The sequence below is a fragment of the Vicugna pacos genome, chromosome 9, assembly GCF_048564905.1.
Source record: "Vicugna pacos chromosome 9, VicPac4, whole genome shotgun sequence".
In the NCBI taxonomy this organism is placed as follows: domain Eukaryota; kingdom Metazoa; phylum Chordata; class Mammalia; order Artiodactyla; family Camelidae; genus Vicugna; species Vicugna pacos.
The window spans coordinates 26,964,681-26,986,247 of NC_132995.1; the positions used below are offsets into that span (position 1 = coordinate 26,964,681).

At 53.7% G+C, this 21,567-nt stretch overlaps 1 protein-coding gene across 10 annotated transcripts in view; it reads right to left on the minus strand.

Annotated features, from left to right (window-relative positions):
* The window catches only part of ZNF423 (zinc finger protein 423), a 330,579-nt gene that overhangs the window by 16,278 nt on the left and 292,734 nt on the right, over nucleotides 1-21,567 (minus strand). For all 10 annotated transcript variants that reach the window (XM_072967330.1, XM_072967320.1, XM_072967321.1 and 7 more), the window contains 2 exons: nucleotides 13,257-13,388; nucleotides 11,498-11,613 (listed from right to left, as the gene is read on the minus strand). In XM_072967330.1, the coding sequence (XP_072823431.1) occupies nucleotides 11,498-11,613; nucleotides 13,257-13,388 (248 nt within the window). The remainder of the gene's footprint in view (nucleotides 1-11,497; nucleotides 11,614-13,256; nucleotides 13,389-21,567) is intronic.

Sequence of the window (21,567 nt, forward strand, 5' to 3'; positions counted from 1 at the left end):
CAGTGGGTCAATGCTCAGGCTCTACAGCCAGACTGCCCAGGTTCAAATTCCATCTCTGCCACTGCCTAGTGTGCCTCAGTCTCCCCCTCTGCAAAATGGGGAGAGCAACCACTTTGGCCTCAAAGGATGGTCCTGAGGACAAAACAGGATAATCAATGCAAAGATCTCCCCATCATCCCTGGGGTTGTTCCCCACCCCTCCTGGCCTCTCAGGCTCTGCTCTGCCATTTACTGTGTGGCATGATCTCCAGTCTCCCATCTGAAAGTGGGACAGCGACATCACAACAATTCTATCCCCGTCACCCCTCCTTAGGCCCTCCTGGGCCCAGGCACTGTGTCCCGTGTCTCACAAACAATATGGGGCATCTCTGCGTTAACCCTCCCTGAGAGGCAGCATCAACCCATTGCCCAGGTGGGACGGTGAGTCTCCGAGGGGAAGTCACATGCCCAAGGTCACAGGGACCTTGAAGACGCAACTGACATTCACACCGTCTGGCCCCCAAGGTCCTGGGTCTTTCCCGTACATCGACTGCCTCTTTGTCTAAGTCAATGACGGGGGCAGGGCTTTGTACGAGGCCTGGGAGCCCTGGACCAACGTGCACCCACTCTTCTAGTATTGTTGTTTCTAAGAAACTGAAGGCATTCGGTCCCGGCTGGGTCAGCACCGGCAAGGGGCTGGGCTCACAACACATACAATGGCCGCCGGCTTCAGGATCCTGGCAGCTCCCCCAAGCCCATCTGTCGCCATGGCATGGTGCCCCTCTAAAGTTGGTTGGGCCCCCGCCCTAGGGCATGAATGACAGGTTCCGATGGGCAGACGGGCAGCCCGAGGCCGATTCCAAGTGCCATCTCTGCCCAGAGCTGGCCCTTGGGGGGAGCCCCCCAGCCCCACCTGGGCCTCCACACACTTCATCGCTCAGGCCGGCAAAGCCCCGGGGCTTGTGAGGGCATCTGGGCACAGCCAGGCGCAGGCTTCTCCTGGGCCTGTCCCTTCCTTGTTCCTCTCTGCAGTGACCACGGCAGCCACAGCTCACTCAGAGCAAGGCATCCATGTGCCCCGGGAGCCGTGCGGCCTCTGAGTCACCCTCTGGAACTCTTGCCCTCCTGGGAGGTGAGGCCTGCCTGCACCCAGCACCCAGCACCCAGAGGCCTGCCCTTAGCTCCTAAGGGCTTGACAGTCACCAGCAAGCCCACTGCCCCAGCCTCGGGGCCGAGAACACAGACACTAGTGTCAGACTGCCTGTGTTCACAGCCCTGCCCCTCTAGCAGCTGGTGAGCCTCAGTTTACCTACTTATGACATGGAGCTCATAAGATGCCACACTTGTGGGGCCACTGTGGGTTCTCAAAAGATTGCACATGTGGAGAGATGGAGTCAGACTCCCAGACTACATTGGGGTGAGAGGTGAGGGGCTCAGGCCTATGTCCGGCCGCAGAAGGACAAGGAGCAGCGTCAGTGCTCACCCCTCAGGCTTCTCCAGATGCAGACGCTAAACCACACACGGCCCACCAGGAGGCTCACCTCCCCTACGTGGTGGCAAGACAGCATGACTGTGACAATGACGATACACTATCCTGTGAGTGGGAAGGGCCTTGCCCCACTCAAGAGTGCATCAACTAGGAGACAGACGGACAGGCCTGGAGACACAGTGAAGAAGGGGCAGAGCCCAGGCCCCCGGGACCCCTGCAACGTCACGTGGGGCCCGGCTTTGGGTTCTACCGGCTACAGCAGCTCTGCTGTGTGAGACAGGACTGAGATGACGGGCTATGATGCTAGGTTCTCGTGCAGTGTATTATACTAGGTTAAGCCGCAAACAGGGAGTCAACACTCTTCCTGTCTGTCCTCATCAGCTCACTGCTCCTCTCCCCGCGTACTTGAGGGATGGAGGCCTCTCTGTGTCCCCAGCACCGCCACACACCTGGCACATGGGAGGTGCTCAGCCAACATCCATGGGCTGCACTGAGTACATCCATGCACAACGGGCTGAGAAATGAGTCGTGAAGCAATGAACCAAAGCCCACGGGCAGCAGAGCCTGGTTACAAATGGTGACAAGAGTGGCAGATCCTTACTGAACCTGGATTCCAGCTAGATCAGGTGCTGAAGGCTTTAAAGACACCACCGCCTCCGGTCCCCCCAACACCCATAGGAAGAGACTATTACCCACCCCACATTCGCTGAGGATCAGAGAGGGTCAGTGACTTGCTCAAGGTCACACAGCGGCTCGGTGGACAGGGATGGGATTTGCAGCCAGGCTGTGGCACACAGTGTGGGCACAGCACTGCCGCACCATATTGCCACAATGAACAGAAATTGGGCTGTGCTGGGCTCCGGTTTCCTGCCCTAGTGAGGAAGGCAGGACACACAAAGGGATCACACCCTGAAATGTGTAGTAATGACTTACAGGAAGCTTTATATTCTAAGTGCTCTCCAAGTGCTTTCTGCACGTGAACTCTCCTTCACGAATCCCGAGGCAGTAGGACCCACCCCATTGCACAGACTCGGAAACTGAGGCCAGAAAAGTACAAGCATCTGCAATAATCAACAGTGGAGGTGGGACAACCAGGGGAGGACTCCAAAGCCAGCAACAGGTGCTAACTGCCCGGCCTCATTGCTGGGTGTCACCAGACGCCTCCCTCTTACTCCCCCAGGCCAAGCCCAGCCAGGCCTGGCTCTCCCTGCAGGGGTGGGTGCCACAGATCGGGCTATCTTTAAAGCAGGAAGGAGGAAGACAGTGCTCCTCACAGAACACTCAGCCAAAGAGTCAAATGCTAAGTATGTGCCTAGAGCACTTTCAATTTTTAATTATTATTAGTTATAATTATCTGGCTGGATCTGACAGCAGCAGCGCAAAGAGGCAAGGAAACTGGCTCCTTGGTTACCCATCTTATAAGGACCAGAAATTTAGAAAATTGGGCTTCTAGAATCTGCAGTTGCAACATTCCTTCTTTTCCCCCTTTCCTTGTTTGTGTTCTCTTTCCTTTATTTCTAGGTGCTAAAAACAAATATGGTAAAACATGGTGGATGGATGAGTGGAAGGCTGGCTGGCTGGCTGGATGGCAGAAAGAGGCTCCACCTCCAAAAACTCACATTAGGATGGGAAGTCAGGTGCAGACATGTTGTGACAATCTGTACAGGCAAGGGATCAGGGGTTAAATGCAGGGCTGGAGAAGCCCAAGGAGGGAGCACAAGGGAGGCCTTCTCAGAGAAAGGACCACTCGAGCTGGGGCCTGAAGACTGAGAGGAAGGGAAAGATATTCAAGCAGAAGACTCAGCAAGAAAGGTGCATCCCAGAAGCTGAGACAAGAACAGCCCACAAGTACAAAACAGGAGGCTGCTCACCCCTCTCTGACCCGAATGCCCTTTTCTCTGTTCCTTAGCCTCCCCAGATCTGCCCCTGCCTCTGAGCCTTTGTACTGGCTGTTCCCTCTCCTGAAAGCTCCCGGGCTCTTCCCCACACTGGCTCCTTCTCAACCTTCAGGACTCAGTTGAAATGCCAGCCTTCCTTGACCACCTGATCTGATTTTTCACTCTCAACGTTCCCTCCCCCACACGCCGACACAGATGCACACATGTATGTGTACACACACTTCATCTTCTGTCCCAATGCAATGTGTTACTGTCTTCAAAATCCCACAATCTGAAATGACCTCATTCATGTATTTACTGACGAATCATCAGTGTCTCCTGTAGAATGTCGGCTCCATGAGAACAGGGACCAGTGTACAAGCCCAGGGCCCCAGGTCAGCGCCTATAATAGGTACTCAGTAAATGTTTGTTACATGAAAATGGAATGAGGGGAAGGGTCAAAGCGAACCTTCGCAAAGGCTAAGAAGGAAGGGTTCCCCTGGAGTTCAGACCACGCCCCTGGCTCACAGACACCTCCCCCTGGCCGGGCACCAGGATGCAGCCTGGCAGGGCCCAGCCTGCCCCATCGGAAGGGCTCCAGGTTGCTAGTTAGAATACCTCGCTCTGCTTTTAATCAATTGTAATCATTTAGCTGGAAGCGGCGTGATTAGGCACACACAGGCAAACCGCGTGAACTAATCCTCTAAATGCACCCGCTCCACGCCGGGCTGGCCGCTTTGCCGCTGCGGGCCCAGCTCAGGCAGCGCTTCCTGCGGCCCCGGGCTTTGTCAATGAGGGAGCCGAGATTCCAGGGCACCAGGCCAGCCCGCCGCTCCCCGCAGCCCGGCCCCATCCTAGACAGTCCAGCATCAGGAGACCTTTCCCTGCTCAGCCTCCTGTGACAGCACCCAGCAAAGCCGGGGAAGCAGGAAGCTGGCAGCACGCGGAAGCACAGGGGCTTCTGAGGTCCCTGTCTCCACGACTGGACCCAGCGTCCTCTCCCCAAGCCTGGCCTGAGCTGAACTCACCCCCTTGCTCGTCGCAGGAAGGTTTGCAGGCTCCTGGCCATGAGCTCCAGTCTGGCAAACAGGGCCCGGGCCCCAGGGTGCTTCCGCCTGGGCCCACCTGCCAGCAGGTTCTTTTGCATCCCCTGTTCCTGCTATTTGTGCTACCTGCTTGGCCCAACTACTAAAATAGTTTCTGGGTCCCCTGACACGGGGCTTTTTATAGTTCAGCACCGCAGGCCTCATTTAAATCTATTAGCTCATATAAATGGCAATTCATTTAAACTTTGGAGGGTTTCTGTTTGCCTTGGTGGCAAAGACAATTTGGCTTTGCGGGTGGCTCTGACATCTGCTAGGGACCCTGGGCAAATCACTTAACCTCTCTGAGTCTCAGTTTCCACATCTCTAAATGGGGATAAGAGTGCCTACTCCCCAGGACTGTGTTGAGACAATCCACGCAAAATGCTGAGAAAAGGCTCACACGGGATCCACCCAGGGTGGCGGCTGTTACGACTTCCTGTCTAGTTTCGGGGGGGGGGGTCCCACCTTGAGTGTCTGGGAATCGGCGCTCCGATCCCCCTACTGCCCCTGCATTCCCTCAGTGACAATGAAGAATGGGGCTGCGGCCGGGCTCTCAGGAAGGGGAGAAGGAAGAGCCGTCCCTGCCGTTGTCTGTGGGTACAGAGGTGTCCACGGGGATTCAGAGACAGCTGGGCTGGGCGGCAGAGCCTGCCCCTGCCCTCGGGTCAGCTAACCCCTGGCAAGGGGCCCACAGGGCCGCAGGCCTTCATCTGCTGAGGCCCGAGGCTGGAAATGCGAGGCCAACAGCCCTGCCGGTTGAGACCAGGGTTTACAGCGTTGTCTCCCATCCCCAACTAAATCTGCATACCTCCCTCCACTGAACCTGGGGCGCAGCTGGGGAAACAATGTCCAGGGAAAAGGCCCGGGCTAAAGGCACTTGGGAACATGTAGAAAGGGGGACTAGAAGCCCTGCCTCCGGCCCCCACTGCATGCCCTTCCCCCCTTGCCTCAGTGCTCTGCACCCAGCTCCTCCCATGTCCCCGTGTGGACCTCTGGGGCCCGTGGCCTTGACATCCAGCTGGGTGCTATAGAAGGAGAGATTTAGAGTCTCCCTTTATTCCAACTTAGGCCAGAAATCATAAAATCACAGCAAACCCCAAGTGGAGGGGACCCTAAAAAGTCATCTGACCCTCAAATGGCTAATACTAATAATATACTACCACTACTAATAACAACAATAATGCTAATAATAAGGTAATAGTAAATGATAATAACAGGTAGTTGTTAGTAATCACCAAGCTCCTCCTACGTGCCAGCCACTGTGCCAAGGGGTTTACAACACAAGTATGAGGTAGGAACTATTAATGCCCCCATTTTACAGATAAAGAGACCTGCAGATGATAAATGATGGAGCAAGGCTTCAGATGCAAAGCCACTCTTACAAAGACGGTGCTTCCTGCCTCCCCCTCTGCAGCATTTCAGACAAGCACTCTGTTTGCACACCTCTACTGACAGGGACCTCACCACCTTCCATTTCTTCCATTTGTAGACAGTTTCCCCAAATAGTAGACATCTGTAGTGTCTACCAGTCTCATGTTCCCCTTCCCCCGCTGGTTTGAATTGTGTGGCCCCATCTCGGGCCATAGCTCATCGGAGCGGGGTCAGACAGCTGACCTGAGCTCAGCCATCAGATTTCCACTCCGGGGATCTAGAACCTGTTGCCTGCGCACTGGCTCTTAACCGCAGTCACCGTTTCCGGGCTAGCTGGGTGTTCCTTCTGGCTGCTTGTGAAACAAAATCCCCACACTAAATCCCCTCGGTTAAAATACGCAGGTATGTCTGTCTCAGCAGAATCGACAGGAGTCCCTGCGGTACCAGCCACCTCCCTCCACGTACAGAGGAGCTGCAGAGAGAACACTATGCAAGGCAGAAAGAGGCAGAGCGTCACTGCATTGATAAAGGGCACTTGGTTCCTGGGAACGGGACCACTGAAAATTCAATGGCACTTTCTGCTCTTGGCATCCAAAGCCATGCCTGTGTCCCTATAATTTAATTTGCATCTTGCTAGAGCTCTCTCCAGAGAGTGATGCCTAAGTCGTAACCATCAGAGACCAAAATCTTGAGTTTCCACCCACTACCAGAAGTCTGGGGGCCACTGGAAGCAAGCTGAGAATCCCCTGGTCCCGACAGAGCTTGACACACTTGAAGATGACTGTCCTGCACTCCCACTGCAATCCATCCAAGTCTCCTCCTGGTGAAACAGCTCCCCAAAACCTCCTCGAAGCCAGGCTCGATGCCCACAGCCTAGCACGCTGCCTGGGCTGAGTGGGGCATGTGTGTTGCATCGTGTGTATGTTTAGACGAACCTTGCTCAGGCTTCCGTAACTCTCCCCGCCTCCAACCCCTTCACCCCCACCTCCAGTCCCTGGCAAATATTGGTCTGTCTTCTATTCCAGTATTTTTGCCTTTTTCCAGAATGCCATGCACATAGAATCACACAGGATGGAGTGACTTGATTCTGGCTTCTTTGACTTGGCATTTACAATTCACCCCTGTCGCTGCGGATAGCAGTAGCTGCATTTCATTGCTGAGGATGAGTCCACTGTATGAATGTACATCTGTCTATCCAACCACCAGGGAAGGGACCATGGGGTGGCGGTTCCCATTTTGGGGCCATTATAAATAAAGCACTACGTCATTCATGTAGAGGTCTCCGTGTGAGCATGTTTTCAGTCCTCTGAGATTAACACCCAGCAATAGGATGGCAAGGTCACAGGTTTACTGAACGTTTAACTTTGTAAGAAACGCACAAACTATTTTGCCACGTGGCTGTACCATTCTGCATTCCCCCAGCAACGTAGGAGTATTCCAACTGCCCCTCCACACCCTGGCCGGCACTCGTGTCGCCGTTTTTTGGGTTTAATTTTAGTTATTCTACTAAGTGTACAGTGCGTGACATCGTGGTTTTCATTTGCTCTTTCCACATTACTAACGATATTGAACATTTGTACGATCTTCTTTGGTGAAGTGTCCAAATTTCTAGCTTGTTTCTTTTCTTTTCTTTTCTTTCTTTCTTTCTTTTTTTTTTTTTTTTTGGTTGATTTTTCCCCTTGTTTATGGAGTTGTGAGAGTTTTTTTTTCAATATGTTCTAGATACAAGTCCTTTATCAAATACATGATTTGCAAATATTTTCTCCCAGCCTGTGACTTTTCAGTTCTCTTAATAGTGTGTCTCAAAGACTAAATGTAAATGTTGGTTCAGGATGTAAATCATCCTGCTTGTTCCCTGCTTGTTTTCCCATCACAATGGGGATAAAACTCAAATGCCTTTGCTGTCCTACAAACCCTGTCATGACCTGGGCTCCATGCACCAGCCCCCTTCACACCCTCCCCCAACTCATTGCTTCAGCCACATGTCTCCTCCTGTTGTTCCAGCAACACACCTAGCTCACACTGGCCACAGGGCCTTTGCACTCATGACTCTCTTTCACACACTCTTTCCCTCTTACCTTCTAGGCATCAGCTCAAATGCCACCTCCTCAGAGAGGCCCTCCCTGACCATACTCACCAAGGTGTAACCAATCTTGCCCCCTATTATGCTCTAGCCTATGAACTGGTTTTATTCTCTTCATGTCATTGACCACTATTGGAAAAAACTGTCTATCAATCCCTCCTGAATGCAGGCCCTTGGGTGTTTCTTTGCCTCATTCACCACTGTCTTGTCAGGTCCTGGATCCAGTGCCTGTACAAAATGGGCCCTCCATATACATGCTTTAAACAAATGAATAGCAACATTGTGTCCTTTCTCACACACCTGTTCAAATGCATCTTGGTTTGTCCTAAGTCCTTTAAATTAATCTCAGTCTTTGGGCAGAACCAGCTGAACTCAGAGTTAAACAGCACCTCCCTCTGTCTGGCAACTGTGCTCTTATTAATGCATCCTAAGAGAACATTCCCTTTGGAGGCAGACCCATCACTCAGACCAGACCAAGCCTGCCAGAGCCTGATCCCATTTCTGTTACCTCTATATCCACAGCAGGAATTCTGGTCTTACAGTGAGGACAATCCTAAATCTCATTCCTTCTCAAGACCTCTCAGCCCAGAGTCGCTTGTGCCCACAAATGTTAGCTTCCCCGATTCTCCCCGCAGGACCTACATGACACACAGCCGGGAGAGCCAGTCAAGACCCCAGCAAGGGCCAGGCTCTGTCTCCTGCTGCACCACCCAAGCCCCCGCATGTTACCCTGGGGGATAACCCACTTGCCGGCCAGCCCCAGGTTCAGCGTAATGATGATGAAATTTTCATTGCCTGAATAAACCTCCCCTCAGAAAAACCAGAAAATTGCTCTTCAAGTTACTCAACGAAAGCCATTATTTGCATAGATTTGGCATTGCGACAACACTGCCACATTTAAATGGTCTGTAATTAAAATCATTAATTGCAGAAAATAGTGACTCATGAAGACTATAATTTAGTGAGGTTCTCGGCATTTCAGGATCTGCCTTAAAGGTTGGCGGGGTGACCCAGGGAACCACCAGCTCACGCAAACCACTCTGGTGTCTGGGACGTCTGCAGCCCCAGGTGGGTGGAGTTGAAAAGAGATCCAGTTTGAAACCGCAGCTCCCTAAACCCTTGCATCACAAGGTGAGCCTCCAGCACAGGGATGCCAACGAAGCTGGAAAAAGGTAGGATGGGAAATTTCTCTGGGAAAACCTCAAAGCCAGTGAGGAGGAGGGCAGTCATCCCTCTCCTGGTGTCTTGGACAATGCAGGGGGACCAGAGGGCTGAGCAAGTCCCAAGCTTAAGTAAATCCTAGTTTATACGAGCTAGTGTGTGTAAAAGAGGCTTGTGTGTTGGGCTATAAACAGCTTCCATTGTCTGGGGGCCTGGGGCCTATTTTGGTAGCTGGGCCAGGCAGGTAAGGTAGGTGGAGGTAGGGTGAGGTGTGCACAGACTGCACTTAGGAGGAAAGATGCATGGCTTATGCATGAGCAAGTTTTCCTGGATGGACGCCGATCAGGGCTGGCACCAGCCTCCTGAGTCAAATAAGAGCGGGGGCAGCTAGCTGTCCCCTACAGGCCTCAGTACAGAGGTGCACATTCAGTTCGTGGAGCAATGGGGAGACAGCAGTGGGCCCTGGAGGGGGTCACTACCTTGCTGGTGGTCATCTGGAAGCAGAACCCCCTCTCTGGGCCTGGCTCTGTCCCACGCTGTGATGGGATGAAGGCTATGTGAGTGACACAAGGACTTAGAGGAACTCAGAGGGGCTGCCCAAAGGGTGGAAAGAAACAGGCTTCCCAGCTTTGCCTGCCCGGCCCTAGCATGGGGTCAGCCCGTGATTATGGGACCCTGTCAGATGGTGAATCACTCCTGTGCCCTCTGTGAGCTTGTTTTCATTTCCTCCAGGTGGCCACTGTCACCAGCCGTGCTGACGGGCTGGGTCCAGGCCTGGCTGAGCGGACGGGCTGCAGCATAATGAGGCGGACTGCCCTACAACAGGCATGGCTGCGCCCCTTCAGCCCCGAAGAGGCCACCACTGCTGCCCTCCAGGGACATTACAACTCTGCTGTGGCCGCAGCCTCTTCTCCGAGGGGTTGCAAGTGCTGAGTGCAGCATCAGCCCCAGCAGGGCGGTGTGGGCAGGGTGCACAGGGTGGGCAGATACACCTGTGGGCGATGCTGTGCGCTAGTCCCTGGGGGCATGATGAAGCCAGGTCTCCTCTCCTCCCAGGCACGGGGGCGGGTTCCCCTCCTCACCCCTTTGAAATTGGGCACAGCCACTTGACAGGCTCTGGCCAAGATGATGTGGGAGTGAGAAGTGGGTTATTTCTTCGGGTCAAGCTTTGAGAGCTGGTCTGTGGTCACCACCTCTTCTCCAACCTTGAGGACCATGCAAACATGAAAGGAGGTGGATCTGCCACAGGCCCAGGTCACAGAGTGACTGTCCTGAGCAGAGTCCCTCCCCTGTCATATGCCTGGATATGTAACCTGAGCAACAAGTAAGTCTCTGTTATTTGAAGACAGCGATCTAGAGGATGTTTGTTACTGCAGCAAAACCTAATCTGCACCTCAACCACAAACGGTATTACTCTCAAGATGCGCTATTTCGGACTGTCTGCGTACGCGTGGTATTTCTGTGGAAGCCTGAGGATGCCTTCTTTTGGGATGTGCTGTTATGCTGTGTGTGTGTGTGCGTGTGTGTGGTGTTACTCTTTGAAAATGATGTTTCTGTTTGTATGCATGAGAGTGTATATGTGATGCCATTGGACAGCGTATATGTGATTTTTCTGTTTGTGTGCAGCATGTCTGGGAGGGTTTGTTACTTCTCCAGCGTACAAAAGTTTCTTGCAAAAACTGGTAGGTAAAAAGGTGATTTCACCTGGACACAGATCTTGGTCCTCAAACACAAGTTAACAGGCATGGAGAGGCCTCATGTGACACTGAGGCGAGTGGCTGCAGGTGCCCAGAGAGGCCCACCACAGCAGCTTCCCTTCCCCAGGACGCCCCAGCCACTGCAGGCCCCGGATGGGGGTCTGAGGAAGCTGTGGGGGCCGTGGTACTCCACCTGAGGGCCACATCAGCCTCAGGACCCCTGGCTGGCATCCCTTGCCCTGAGTTAGGTCCCAACCTAGCAGCCACTGCTCTCATTTTTCTGGCTTTCCTGGGCACATGGGAGGTTCCAAGATGCTAGACCCAGCTTCCAGCCACACACCACCCCAGGACTCAGCCACACAAGCCACACGGGCCACCAGCTGTAGCTCCAAAGCTCAGTAGAAAACCATCACGTAATACAGGCGGGGAAACGGAATCCCCAAGGGGAAGGGACTTGACACAGAAACAGGACAAATGTAAGCCTTCTGACTCTGGCTCCAGGCTCGGTTGCTACAGTCTGGCTTTCTTGAGAGCACTGGGCCGGTGAGGCCAGAGGCCTCAGCCCACGCCAGCCAGCCAGGAGGGCAGCCACTGGCTCCAGGCTCAAAAGCGCCAAGTCCAGGCCCTGTTGCGTTTTCGGTTGGGGTGAGGCTGAGTACCAGCTCCCACCATCATGGATTCACCCCGAGCCCCTCGGGGCCAAGGGGGACCCCAAAGGGCCCCAGGAGGGAGTGTGCAGCAGGCGAGGGCACTCACCTGCAGCTCGGTCTGGAAGAAGAACTTCTGCGGGCACTGCGAGCAGTCGTAGATTTTGTCCTCCTGCCCGTGGACAGCAAAGATGTGCTGCTGCAACTTGTTGGCCTGGACAAAGACTGGACACGGACATGGCCGTCAGGGGCCAGACACTGGGGACACCAGCCCCGCCACCCAGAGCAGCTGCCTCACACCACTCCCAAGTACGGAGCACCCAGGCATGGACACAGCGGCCAAACAGCAGGCTCTGGGGAACATGGCTGGCACCCACTAGAGAGGGCTTAGCCAGTGAAGATGAGCTCTGCCACTTACAGGCTGTGCAGCTTTGGACGAGTCACTTACCCTCTCTGGATTTCATTTCCTCATCTGAAAAATGAGGATCAATAACGTATATAGCTCACAGGGTGGCTGGAAAGATCAAATGGGTTAATACCTGCAAAATACTTAAATGATGGCCTGACATAATTAGCCCAAGGAATGCCATCCTTGTCATCATCATCATCATCATCGTTTGCCAGATACCTTCCACGTGTGAGCTCCTTGAATACAGCACAGGCCTGTGAGGCAGGCACTGTAGTCATCCCCATTCTATGGAAGAGAAATCTTGGGCCCTGGGAATGCTAAGTGGCTTGTCCTGGGTCCCACTGCTAGCAGGTGGCAGAGCAGAGATTTGAATTAAATAAGCTTAGCACAGTGTCTGGTGCAGGAAGATGCACTACAAATACAAATCGCTCTTCTTGCTGAGGTTGTCACCATCTCGGATCCCCCACAGGGGTCCCCATGTCCTGGATGGGCAGACGGGGCAGCTGAGGCCCCTTGGTGCCAGCCCCGACCCAGCCCGTGAAGTGTGATGGTAACAGATGGGTGGGGGCTCCAGAGATTGAGAGATTGAGGCGGGAGAGGCACCAGTGTGTTCCAAGACTCTTGGGAGCCCCAGAGGGGTGTGAGTGTACTGGGACTCTCCCCACAGCAAAGCCCGTTTCTTGGGTCTGTCATGGAGCAGGTCACAGCCTCAGCTTCCCGGTGGCAGGAGTCCACAAGGCGGTCCTGGCCCTGGGCGCACACAGGAGGTGGCCCCGAAGCAGCTGTGTGTCTGGGAGGTGAGCACTTCAGAGATCCCCTCCTGCCAGGCGCCCTCCCCAGGGTGGGCTTCCCGCCGTGGCAGACGACAGATGTCAGGGGGAGGCAGTGGAAGGCCAGGCTCCCCCACGCACACCGGCTGCCATCTGGGCAGCAGGAGGGGGGCCAGGAGAGCCCCTGAGACTCGCCTCGGGCCAGGACAGCCGCTCGCCTGGGCCTGCAGCCAGTCTAGGGGTGGGGGACTTGGCCGGCAGAGATACCCTTGACCCCTCCAGCCCAGCACACGGATGGAGCATGGGCTGGGGCTGGCGAGGAGGAGGGGAAGCCAGGAGGTGTGTGAAGAGAGAGACCCACTGGTGCTGGATAGAGCCTGGAACCCGCGAAGGGCCAGCTGCAACCCAGGGGCGAGGCTGGGTGGGAAACGGCCTTGCAGCAGTTGAATGCAGGGGTGGGAGGAGGGTTAGGAACCTATGCCACCTAGGAAGAGAGGCCAGAGAGTATAAACGGAGAGGGCCGGGGTCAGCTGTGAGGGGGTGGCGACCGGGCTGGGCATCCCTCGGGGCTTCCCCCAGGAACTCCGAGGCCACAGGGGCCAGAAGCATTTGCCGAGGGCCAGCAATTGAAGGGCTGAGCCCGTGAGCCCCTGCCCTCTCCCCACGTGCTCCCCACTGGGCGCACCTACCTGTGAAGCACACGGGGCATTTGAAGGTGCCGCCCATGCCCTCGAAGCTGTGCTCGATGAGGTGACAGAGGAGCTTGGCCGGGGAGTCGAACATCTGGTTGCACAGCTTACACTCATGGTTGATGCCTTCCTCTGCAAGGAGAACCACGACCGCTCAGGGACCCCGTCCTCCGGGCAGGAGCCCACGTGCCCCCAGTGCTCCCCAGGCCAGCCCCTCCCTGATCCCTGGTACCAGGGCTGGGGAGGCGGCCATGGATGCCAAGGCCAATCCCAGCTCCAGATGGTCCAGCCCCTGGAGGCTTATGGACCCCAGAGGGCCGGCCTCAAATATCTGGCTCTTGAAGGTGTCATTTGCTGTGATTTTTTTTTCTGATGTTCTAACAACCAGGTATGCAGGCCAGGATCTACAGCTCGACTCTAGACCATGTCACAGTGGAGAGGGGCCCAGGATGGGGTTGTCACGGAGAAGGGAGTCCAACCAGAATTTTTTAAAAAATCCAATAGACTATTTTATTGAGCATGTACTGTGTGCCAGGCACTTTGAGCTGGGATTCTGCAGGGAGTTAAGCAGAAAATGTACTTGCCCGCATCCTAGTGGTGGAAGAGACAGATAATAAAGATGATCAACACAGGACTCAGTGTCAGGAGATGACAAGGGAACACGGGGAGCTCTGGAGGTGAGAATGGAAGGCAAAGCCCTGAAGTGGACATGTGCAGGGCCAGCTAGATGGTAGTGGCTTGGGGGATGTGCAATACCACACGCTCAGGGGCCTGGGACAGTGTGGGACAGTGGGGACACTGGGATGCACATCACAAAGAGCCTTGCCACTGGAGGGCTTGGGGATTTTAGTCTAAGAGAGATAGGCAGCCACTGGAAGATATGGCAAAAAATCATAAAGTCTTCTTTTTAAAATTTTGAAACAGATGGCTTACCCGGCACTCATGGACAATGGGCAGACACCCTGTGCTGCTTCCAGATCACGGCTCCATCTCCCCACCAGGGAGCTACTATGACCCCAAACCTTCACTCAAAGGGGCCCCAGGAAGAGAGTTTGCCCCGAGCACCTGCAGAGTCAAGGTCTGGCGCCCCTGCCCGGAATCAGCAGGGCAGAGTTCAGATCCTGGCTCCTGAATCCATGTCTCCGGCCATGTGGCCTGGGCATCAGTTTGTTCTCAGTAACTGAGGGCCACCTGAGTCCCTGCCTCACAGGGCTGTGAGAGGATGAAAGGGGTCGTACATGTGATCGGTGTGGCCCACGGGTCAGTGGGAGGTGGCAGGGAATTGCCCCAGCTTGAGTGTCCCATCATCCAGGGTGGGAACCTGGCTCTGCCACTCCCTGCAGGATCTTGGGCAAGTTTTGTAATCTGTGTCTCAGTTTCCTCTTTTCTAAAATACTCAATAACAGCTTTCCTTACCACTACACACCCAGGAGAAGGGCCAAACTCCAGAACACTGACAACACCAAATGCTGGAGAGGATGTGGAGCAACGGGAACTGTCACTCACTGCTGGTGAGAATGCAAAACGGTACCACCACTTTGGAAGACAGTTTGGCAGCTTCTTACGAAACTAAACATACTTTTACGCTATGATCTAGTAATCTCACTGCTTGTTATTTACCCAAAGGAGCTGAAAACTTATGTGCACACAGAAACTTGTACCTGGATGTTTATATTAGCTTTATTAAAGATTGCCAAACTTTGGAAGCAACCAAGACATCTTTCAGTAGGTGAGTGGTTACATAAACTGTGATACATCCAGACCATGAATATTATTCAGCGCCAAAAAGAAATGAGCTAACAAGCCATGGAAAGATATGGAGGAACCTTAAATGCGTATTACTAAGTGAAAGAAGTCAATCTGAAAATGCTACAGAGTGTAAGATTCCAACTAGTCTGGAAAAACTATGCGGATAATAAAAAGATCAGTAGTTACAGGGGGTGGGAGGGAGGGGGCAGGCAATGAATAGGCAGAGCACAGAGGACTTTTAGGGCAGTGCAAATACTCTGTATGATATTTCGAGGATGGGTACATGTCATTACACATTTGCCCAAACCTACAGCATGTACGACACCAAGAGCCAACCCCAAGGAAAATTATGGACTTTGGGTGATTATGATGCTTTTTTAGGTTCATCTCTGCAAAAAAAAAAAAGTACCATTCTGGTGAGTGATGTTGATAATGGGGAGGAAGGGGCATATGTGGGGCAGAGGATATAAGGAAAATCTGTATCTTCCACTACTTTATCGTAAACCTAAAACTGCTCTTTAAAAAAGCCTTTTAAAAAAAGATCAACTCCCTCCACCCCCCCAACCAAAATAGCCTTCCTCTTATAGTTAATGTGAGAATTCAATGAGTTAATACCCATTTAATACACAAAAAGGGATTTTTGACCAGCCCCTGGCACATAGCAAGCACTCCGTAAGTGTTTGTTGCCAAGCATGCCGGTATCGGTGAGAGTATTATCTGGGACAGCCAAGGACACAGGCCCCCCCTCTGGCTCCCCCAGGGAACCAGCCTCACCAAAGGTGCCAGGTGCTCTGATTTGCCCTCAAAGGCAAAAATTAGGTAGCAGAGGGGCTCTGCCAGTGGCAAAACACGAACACAGATGGGCTGAGGCTCCTGGCGAGTCCCTGGGTCCCCAGGCCCTGGCAGGGGCTGGCAGGGACAGCCGGCATCCCCCTTGGCCCAGCCCCCCCACCTCCCCCCAGGCAGCCCACTGCAGAGGCGCACACGTGCGTGTGCAGGTGGGCCTGCCCCACATAGCCCACTGGCTGGAATCTACCGGGTGCTCGTCATGCCCCTGGAGCCCCGACAACTAGGCCACACGCACCCGACAGAGACTCGAGCAGAGCTTCCATTTATACCGGTGGAAAAGGAATTCATTGACAAGTTTGGGGACACAGGGCAGGCTCAGCACGCTCGCCGCACAGGCCCCACGCATGTCCTCCACTTCCCTCGGGGAGGCGCTCATCATAATTAGAGATGGCCTCCAGTGTGGGGGACTGCCTCAGAAGCCCCCCGAACACACCCCCTGCCCCCGTCCCTGTGCAAACAATGCTTCTCAGTGCCTGGCACCGAGTAAGGGATGGGTGAGCGAATGACTGAATGAATGAATGAGAGCGGTACCACCCATACATAAGGCCTCCTTGTTAGAATGTGGACATCTCCTGTACATCAATGAGGCAGAGGGTATGTGAAAATGAGGACTACAGAGGTTTCTATTATAGTCAAGTTCATAACAAATTGAATCTCGGCATTAACCCTGCTTGCTGGGAAAACCACATCTTTAGGAAAGAAAAAATGGGTTCAGAGAATTAGACCACTTGCTAAGGTCACACAGCCAGCTGGGGGTGGTACTCTGAACAGGCTACAAAGCCCTCCCTTTTCTTCTGGATCCCACCTGCACACCACCTCCAGGTAGCCTCCCTGACTATTTATGCCAGCCCGCATGGCTGCCCTGGCTGGGCTGTGACTCTGGGCTCATCTAACCATATCCTCTGAGTCTTCCTGAACCTGGCAACCAGGCTAAGGGTGCAGATAACGTCTTCTCCTGTGGTCCCCAAAGTATAAGGCTCCACCTGGCCCCACAGGAGGGGCTCAGGAAATACTCACGGAGGAAAGATGCCCTGGCTGGGCTCTCTCCCCCTGCCCGGCCAGAGCAGGCAGGTTCCCTGGGAGGAGATGGCAAAGGAGGATTTACTGCTCTCTGCCGAGTGGGGGCCTTTATCCACTTGGCTGTGAATGGAGACGTGCCCATCTGATACACAAACACCAAGAGGACAAAGAAGGCTCCTGCAACTTATAAATCAGAGAAATCAGGTCTGACAGTCACTTTCCGTTCTCTGCGCGCTGGGCAATTCATCAGCCGTTCCCCCCTGATTCACTGACGCAGCTACACCCTGCACCCACGTTCATAAATATGTGCACAGTCAGGCAGCCCTGGAGCTGCAAGCCGGTTCCCGGGCCTAAACAGCTGTCATTTAAGCAAAGCACAGCCCCAGACCGGTGTCGACGTGAGCTTCCAGGATAACGAGATCAAGAGATAGACAACTACGTGAACTGGTCCCTTCCCTCGCTCCCCCTGCCTCCAAAGTGTTAAAAGAGTCCCACCTGGGAGACAAATGAGGGAAAATAAAACAAGCAAAAAGTAAAAGTGGGTGAAAAATAAGAAAGCCTGAGGGCTTTCTCCAGACCTGGGCATCTCTCCCACTCCAGGCCAGATCTCCTGATTAGCAAATCTTCTCCCAGAGGAAGGACGAGGCCCTCTCCCCACCAGAGGGGGTTGGAGGTGCTCCCTGGGGTGTCCATGATGTGTACCTCTGTCTATAAAACCATCTAGGAAAGCGGTGGGGAGGGCCAGGGAGGGGCTGCCCCAGTTTATGTGCAAACACTCCTTTGAGTGCCTGTGACCCAATACCAGCGAGCCCGTGGTCACAGAGAGCACTTGCTGCCACCATCGCTCTCACCCCGCCGGTGCCGACAGCCTCTCATTCCGTCCCAAGCTGCAGAGTCCGCAGATAGCAGCACCCTCGGAGAATAACTTTCCTGAATTATGTAAGATCACACAGGCTCGGCGACACCTCGGAGCAGAATGACAAAGCTGTCTGGGAGCGCGCGGGCCCCTCCACCCCGGCGCGGGGCTGGAGGACCTTGTGAGTGAGGACACACGGTTGTTTCCTCTCCTTTTTATTCTTTTTTTTTTTTCTCATAGCACACGACAGGCATCCATAAGAGAAACCCACGCAACTCAAGTGAATACTGCAGCCCCGCTCATTTGTAAAGTGAAATGCAGATTTCGCCTGCTCACTGCGCCAGATCTTGCCTCCGAGTCTCCCTACGTCGGGGGCTGGCACGGGGAATCTATTGATTTATTATGATTTTTTTTAAAATATAAAAATAAATGAAAACCCAAACTGCCAAACACACAACCCAGCAAGCACGAAAATCTCAGAGTCCCTCTCGCTCTTTTATTTTTTTTCCTCTGCTCAGGAATAATAAGTGTTAATTTTACACTTCATTTCTCAAAAAAATAATAGGATGTGCTTTTGCTTAAAACCAAGTCAGCCTGCTGGAACCTTTCAGGCTGAAACTGTGTCAGCCCAAAAGAGGAGCAGAGGGCTTTGTGGAAGAGCATCGTGCCGAGATGATAGCTCCCTGTAATGTCCTCGGTACCGACTTTTGTCTCCAAAAGCATTTGATCCCTGGCAGACACATACTTATTTCCATACAGGTCTTGGGGGAAGCCAGGAGGAGAGACAGCTGATTATCAGAATCCTGAAGGTGAAGCTCAGGTGGGCCCCACTGATGTCAAAGGCAGGCCTGGGCACACACTCGGAGGCCGTAATTTGCTGCCTGGGAGGGAGGGGCGGCAGGCTGCGGTGGGAAGGGGACAGGGCATTGTTCTTGGGCTCTGATGCACTGAGCATGACCTGCTCCTGCCATCGCTGTGGGCCCTGCCGGGCCCTTCTCTACACAGGGATCCCACACGGGGGCTATGTCATTCCTGCACATACCACTCTAGGAGGGAACCAGTGACTGTTGCTGTGTCGATGGGGATATAATTAGCCACCCCCATTCAGGAAGCAGCAGTTAAAGACACAAAAGTTAGAACCAGAAGCACTTGGGTTTGAATCCCCTTCCGTCACTCGCTGTGTGTGCTTGGCTAAGTTCTTCAACCTCTCTGAGCTTCAGCTGCTTCTGCTAGAAAATGGGAAGACTCATCACAGGGTTTTTGGAAGGCGGCCAAGCTGGCATCTTCTGGCACAGGACGTCCGCCCTGTCTGAAACACTCTTCTGTCAGACTACCTTCTCCTCCCCCTGCCCTCACTTTGCTCAGGGGTCTGTTCAAGGATGCCTCCTCCAAGAGGCCTTCCCAGACACCCCCAGCTAAAACAGCACACCCCCCACCCTCTCTAGCACACACCCACCTGGAACATCCTTGACAGTGTTTACCAACATCTGGCATAGTATAGAGTTGATTATTTAACACGCTGACTTTCGTTTTCACACATATACACAACACACACACAGAAAGAATAATGTAAGCTCCATGAGGGTTACCTGCACATAGTAGGTGCTCAAGAAACAGAGAACAAATGATCTGTGTAAAGCACTTAGTACAATACTTGGAACATGGAATGGAATGGGGTGGGGATGCTGGTAATGCCAGTGATCAGACACCAGTGGTCCCCTCCAAACTCACAGGATTGATGGCTTGTCAGACCTGTTCTTGCCTTCAGGAACCTCATATCTGAATCCTCACAAGGTGACCTGGTCCAGGAGCGCAGGCACAGAGGGTCGCCCTCAATAATGGAAGAGGAAAGGAAGCTTTGTGGGCAGGGTCCCCACCAGGGATGTGGTAGAGTCGGGTCGGGGGGTATTCACCACAGGCAGCCCCCTCTGGCTTTATATAATACAAAAAATGTCAAAAACTTGGGACCTGGGACCCAGCAAGCCATCCTCTTCTCCTTGATCATCCAAAAACTTCGGGTAAGAAGGAGGGCAGACAGACTCCCATCTTCCTTCCACGTTTCCATGTTTGCCCTGGGCAGATCCCCTTGCTGCCGCCAGCCCCAGGTGACATGAGGGCTGGGGACTTTCCTTAGGGGGTGGGAGGAGACAGAGCCCACAGGGACAGCAGGGGCTGGCCCCAGGCTGCAGCGTTGTCCCTGCGATAGCATTTCTGCTGGGGGAAGGCGTGCAGTGGGGTGCACAGGCTGCCTGGTCACGATGAAATCCTCTGTGACCAGCTCGGGTAATGAACTTCACCAGACTTCAATTCCACAGCACGAGGGGGCTGAGCCCAAAGATCACCTCAAGTAAAGGCTCCTGAGGGCCAGATGCCAGGCTCAGACACACACAGGGCACATGGAGAGAAGGAAGAGAAGCAGAGGGTCCTGCTTTCTCGCAGGCAATAGAGGAGGCCAGAGGAGGACCCCAGGAGAGGACCCCTCTGATACCACCCCAGGAAATAAGCAACAGCAACAGATGCCAAACAGGAACTAGAAACATGGGCCGATCGGGGGCTCTGTCCTTTGTTCTCTGTGAGGAACAAAGACCTTTTGGCAGAAGAGGAGAGGGCCACTAATAATATTTGGGCAGCCAGATCAGGCTGTCAAGCTATTGATTTGTCATTAAATACCACAGGAAATGAACCAAGGCAAGCTGAGGGGGAAGCGGGGGATGATGTTTGGGCTGGGGTGGACATGGGGCAAAGGAGGAAACGGGGTCTGAGGAAGATTCCTTCCCCAGAGGCCAGGCAGCAATCGCGGTGCTTGTAATTAGGGACAAGGGATGATCCCGGGACCCCCAGCATCCTAGGCCCCAGCTTCCCTCGATGATGATCTATGTCCCTGCTGGGCAAGGTGTGGCCCCAGACCAGCAGCCCTGTCCTCACCTGGGAGCGGGTTAGAAATGCAGACTCGGGTCCCACCCTAGACCTGCAGAATGATTACCTGCATTTTAAAGGTGACCCCAGTGATCTGGGTGTGCTTTCAATGGGGAGCATTGAGCTCTATAAAAGAGCTTCTGGGGATGCCAATCTTGTCGGAATCCTGGTGTCAGGAAGCTGTAGGTTCGTACTGCCTTCACCAAGATTGTATGTTTCAGATCTTTAAAGAGGAAGAAAGTTTTCTATGGTCGATTTTTGTTCACATTTTATAGAAGACTGAGAAATCCTCAACAATGGGAAACACTTTCCTGGTATCACGACTGGGATGGACATCATGTGGGTGACTTTGGTGGGGCTGCTGGAGACTCTGGGGGTGGGTGGCTGACACTCCCCCAAGCCACCTCGGCATCTCCACTGCCCCAGCCCCCCAGTGCCAGGGTGCCCCGGGCTGCCCGGTTCCTCCCATCACTCAAGAACACCTAGCCATTGCTTGAAGGCACTCCCCACCATGGCTGCCCCCATTTTAGGTTCCCATTTTCCTAATTAATCCTGGAGGATGGGCTGTGCCCTTCCTCCTCCCTGCAGGGGCACCTTCCCAGGCCTCTCTGGCCAGGAGGGACCCATCTCACGGTCCCCTGTGTTTCAGAAAGGCTTATAAATGAGCTCTGGCAGCCTAAACCAGGGCCCCACAGGGGACCCGGAGCCTCTTCAAAACAGAGCCCTGACAATTAGGCAGTCTGAGTTTTGAAAGGCTTGGGATTGATGGCGTGGACAGTAAAAATATCACCTGGGGAGCTGGGTGTAGTCCTCCGAGGGTTGCCTGAGGTCAGTTGCCATGGCAACGGAGAATGAGCTCAACCTTGTAACTGACCCTTATCTTTTTTTGATCTGTGGGCCACTTGGGGCCAAGGCTTGAAA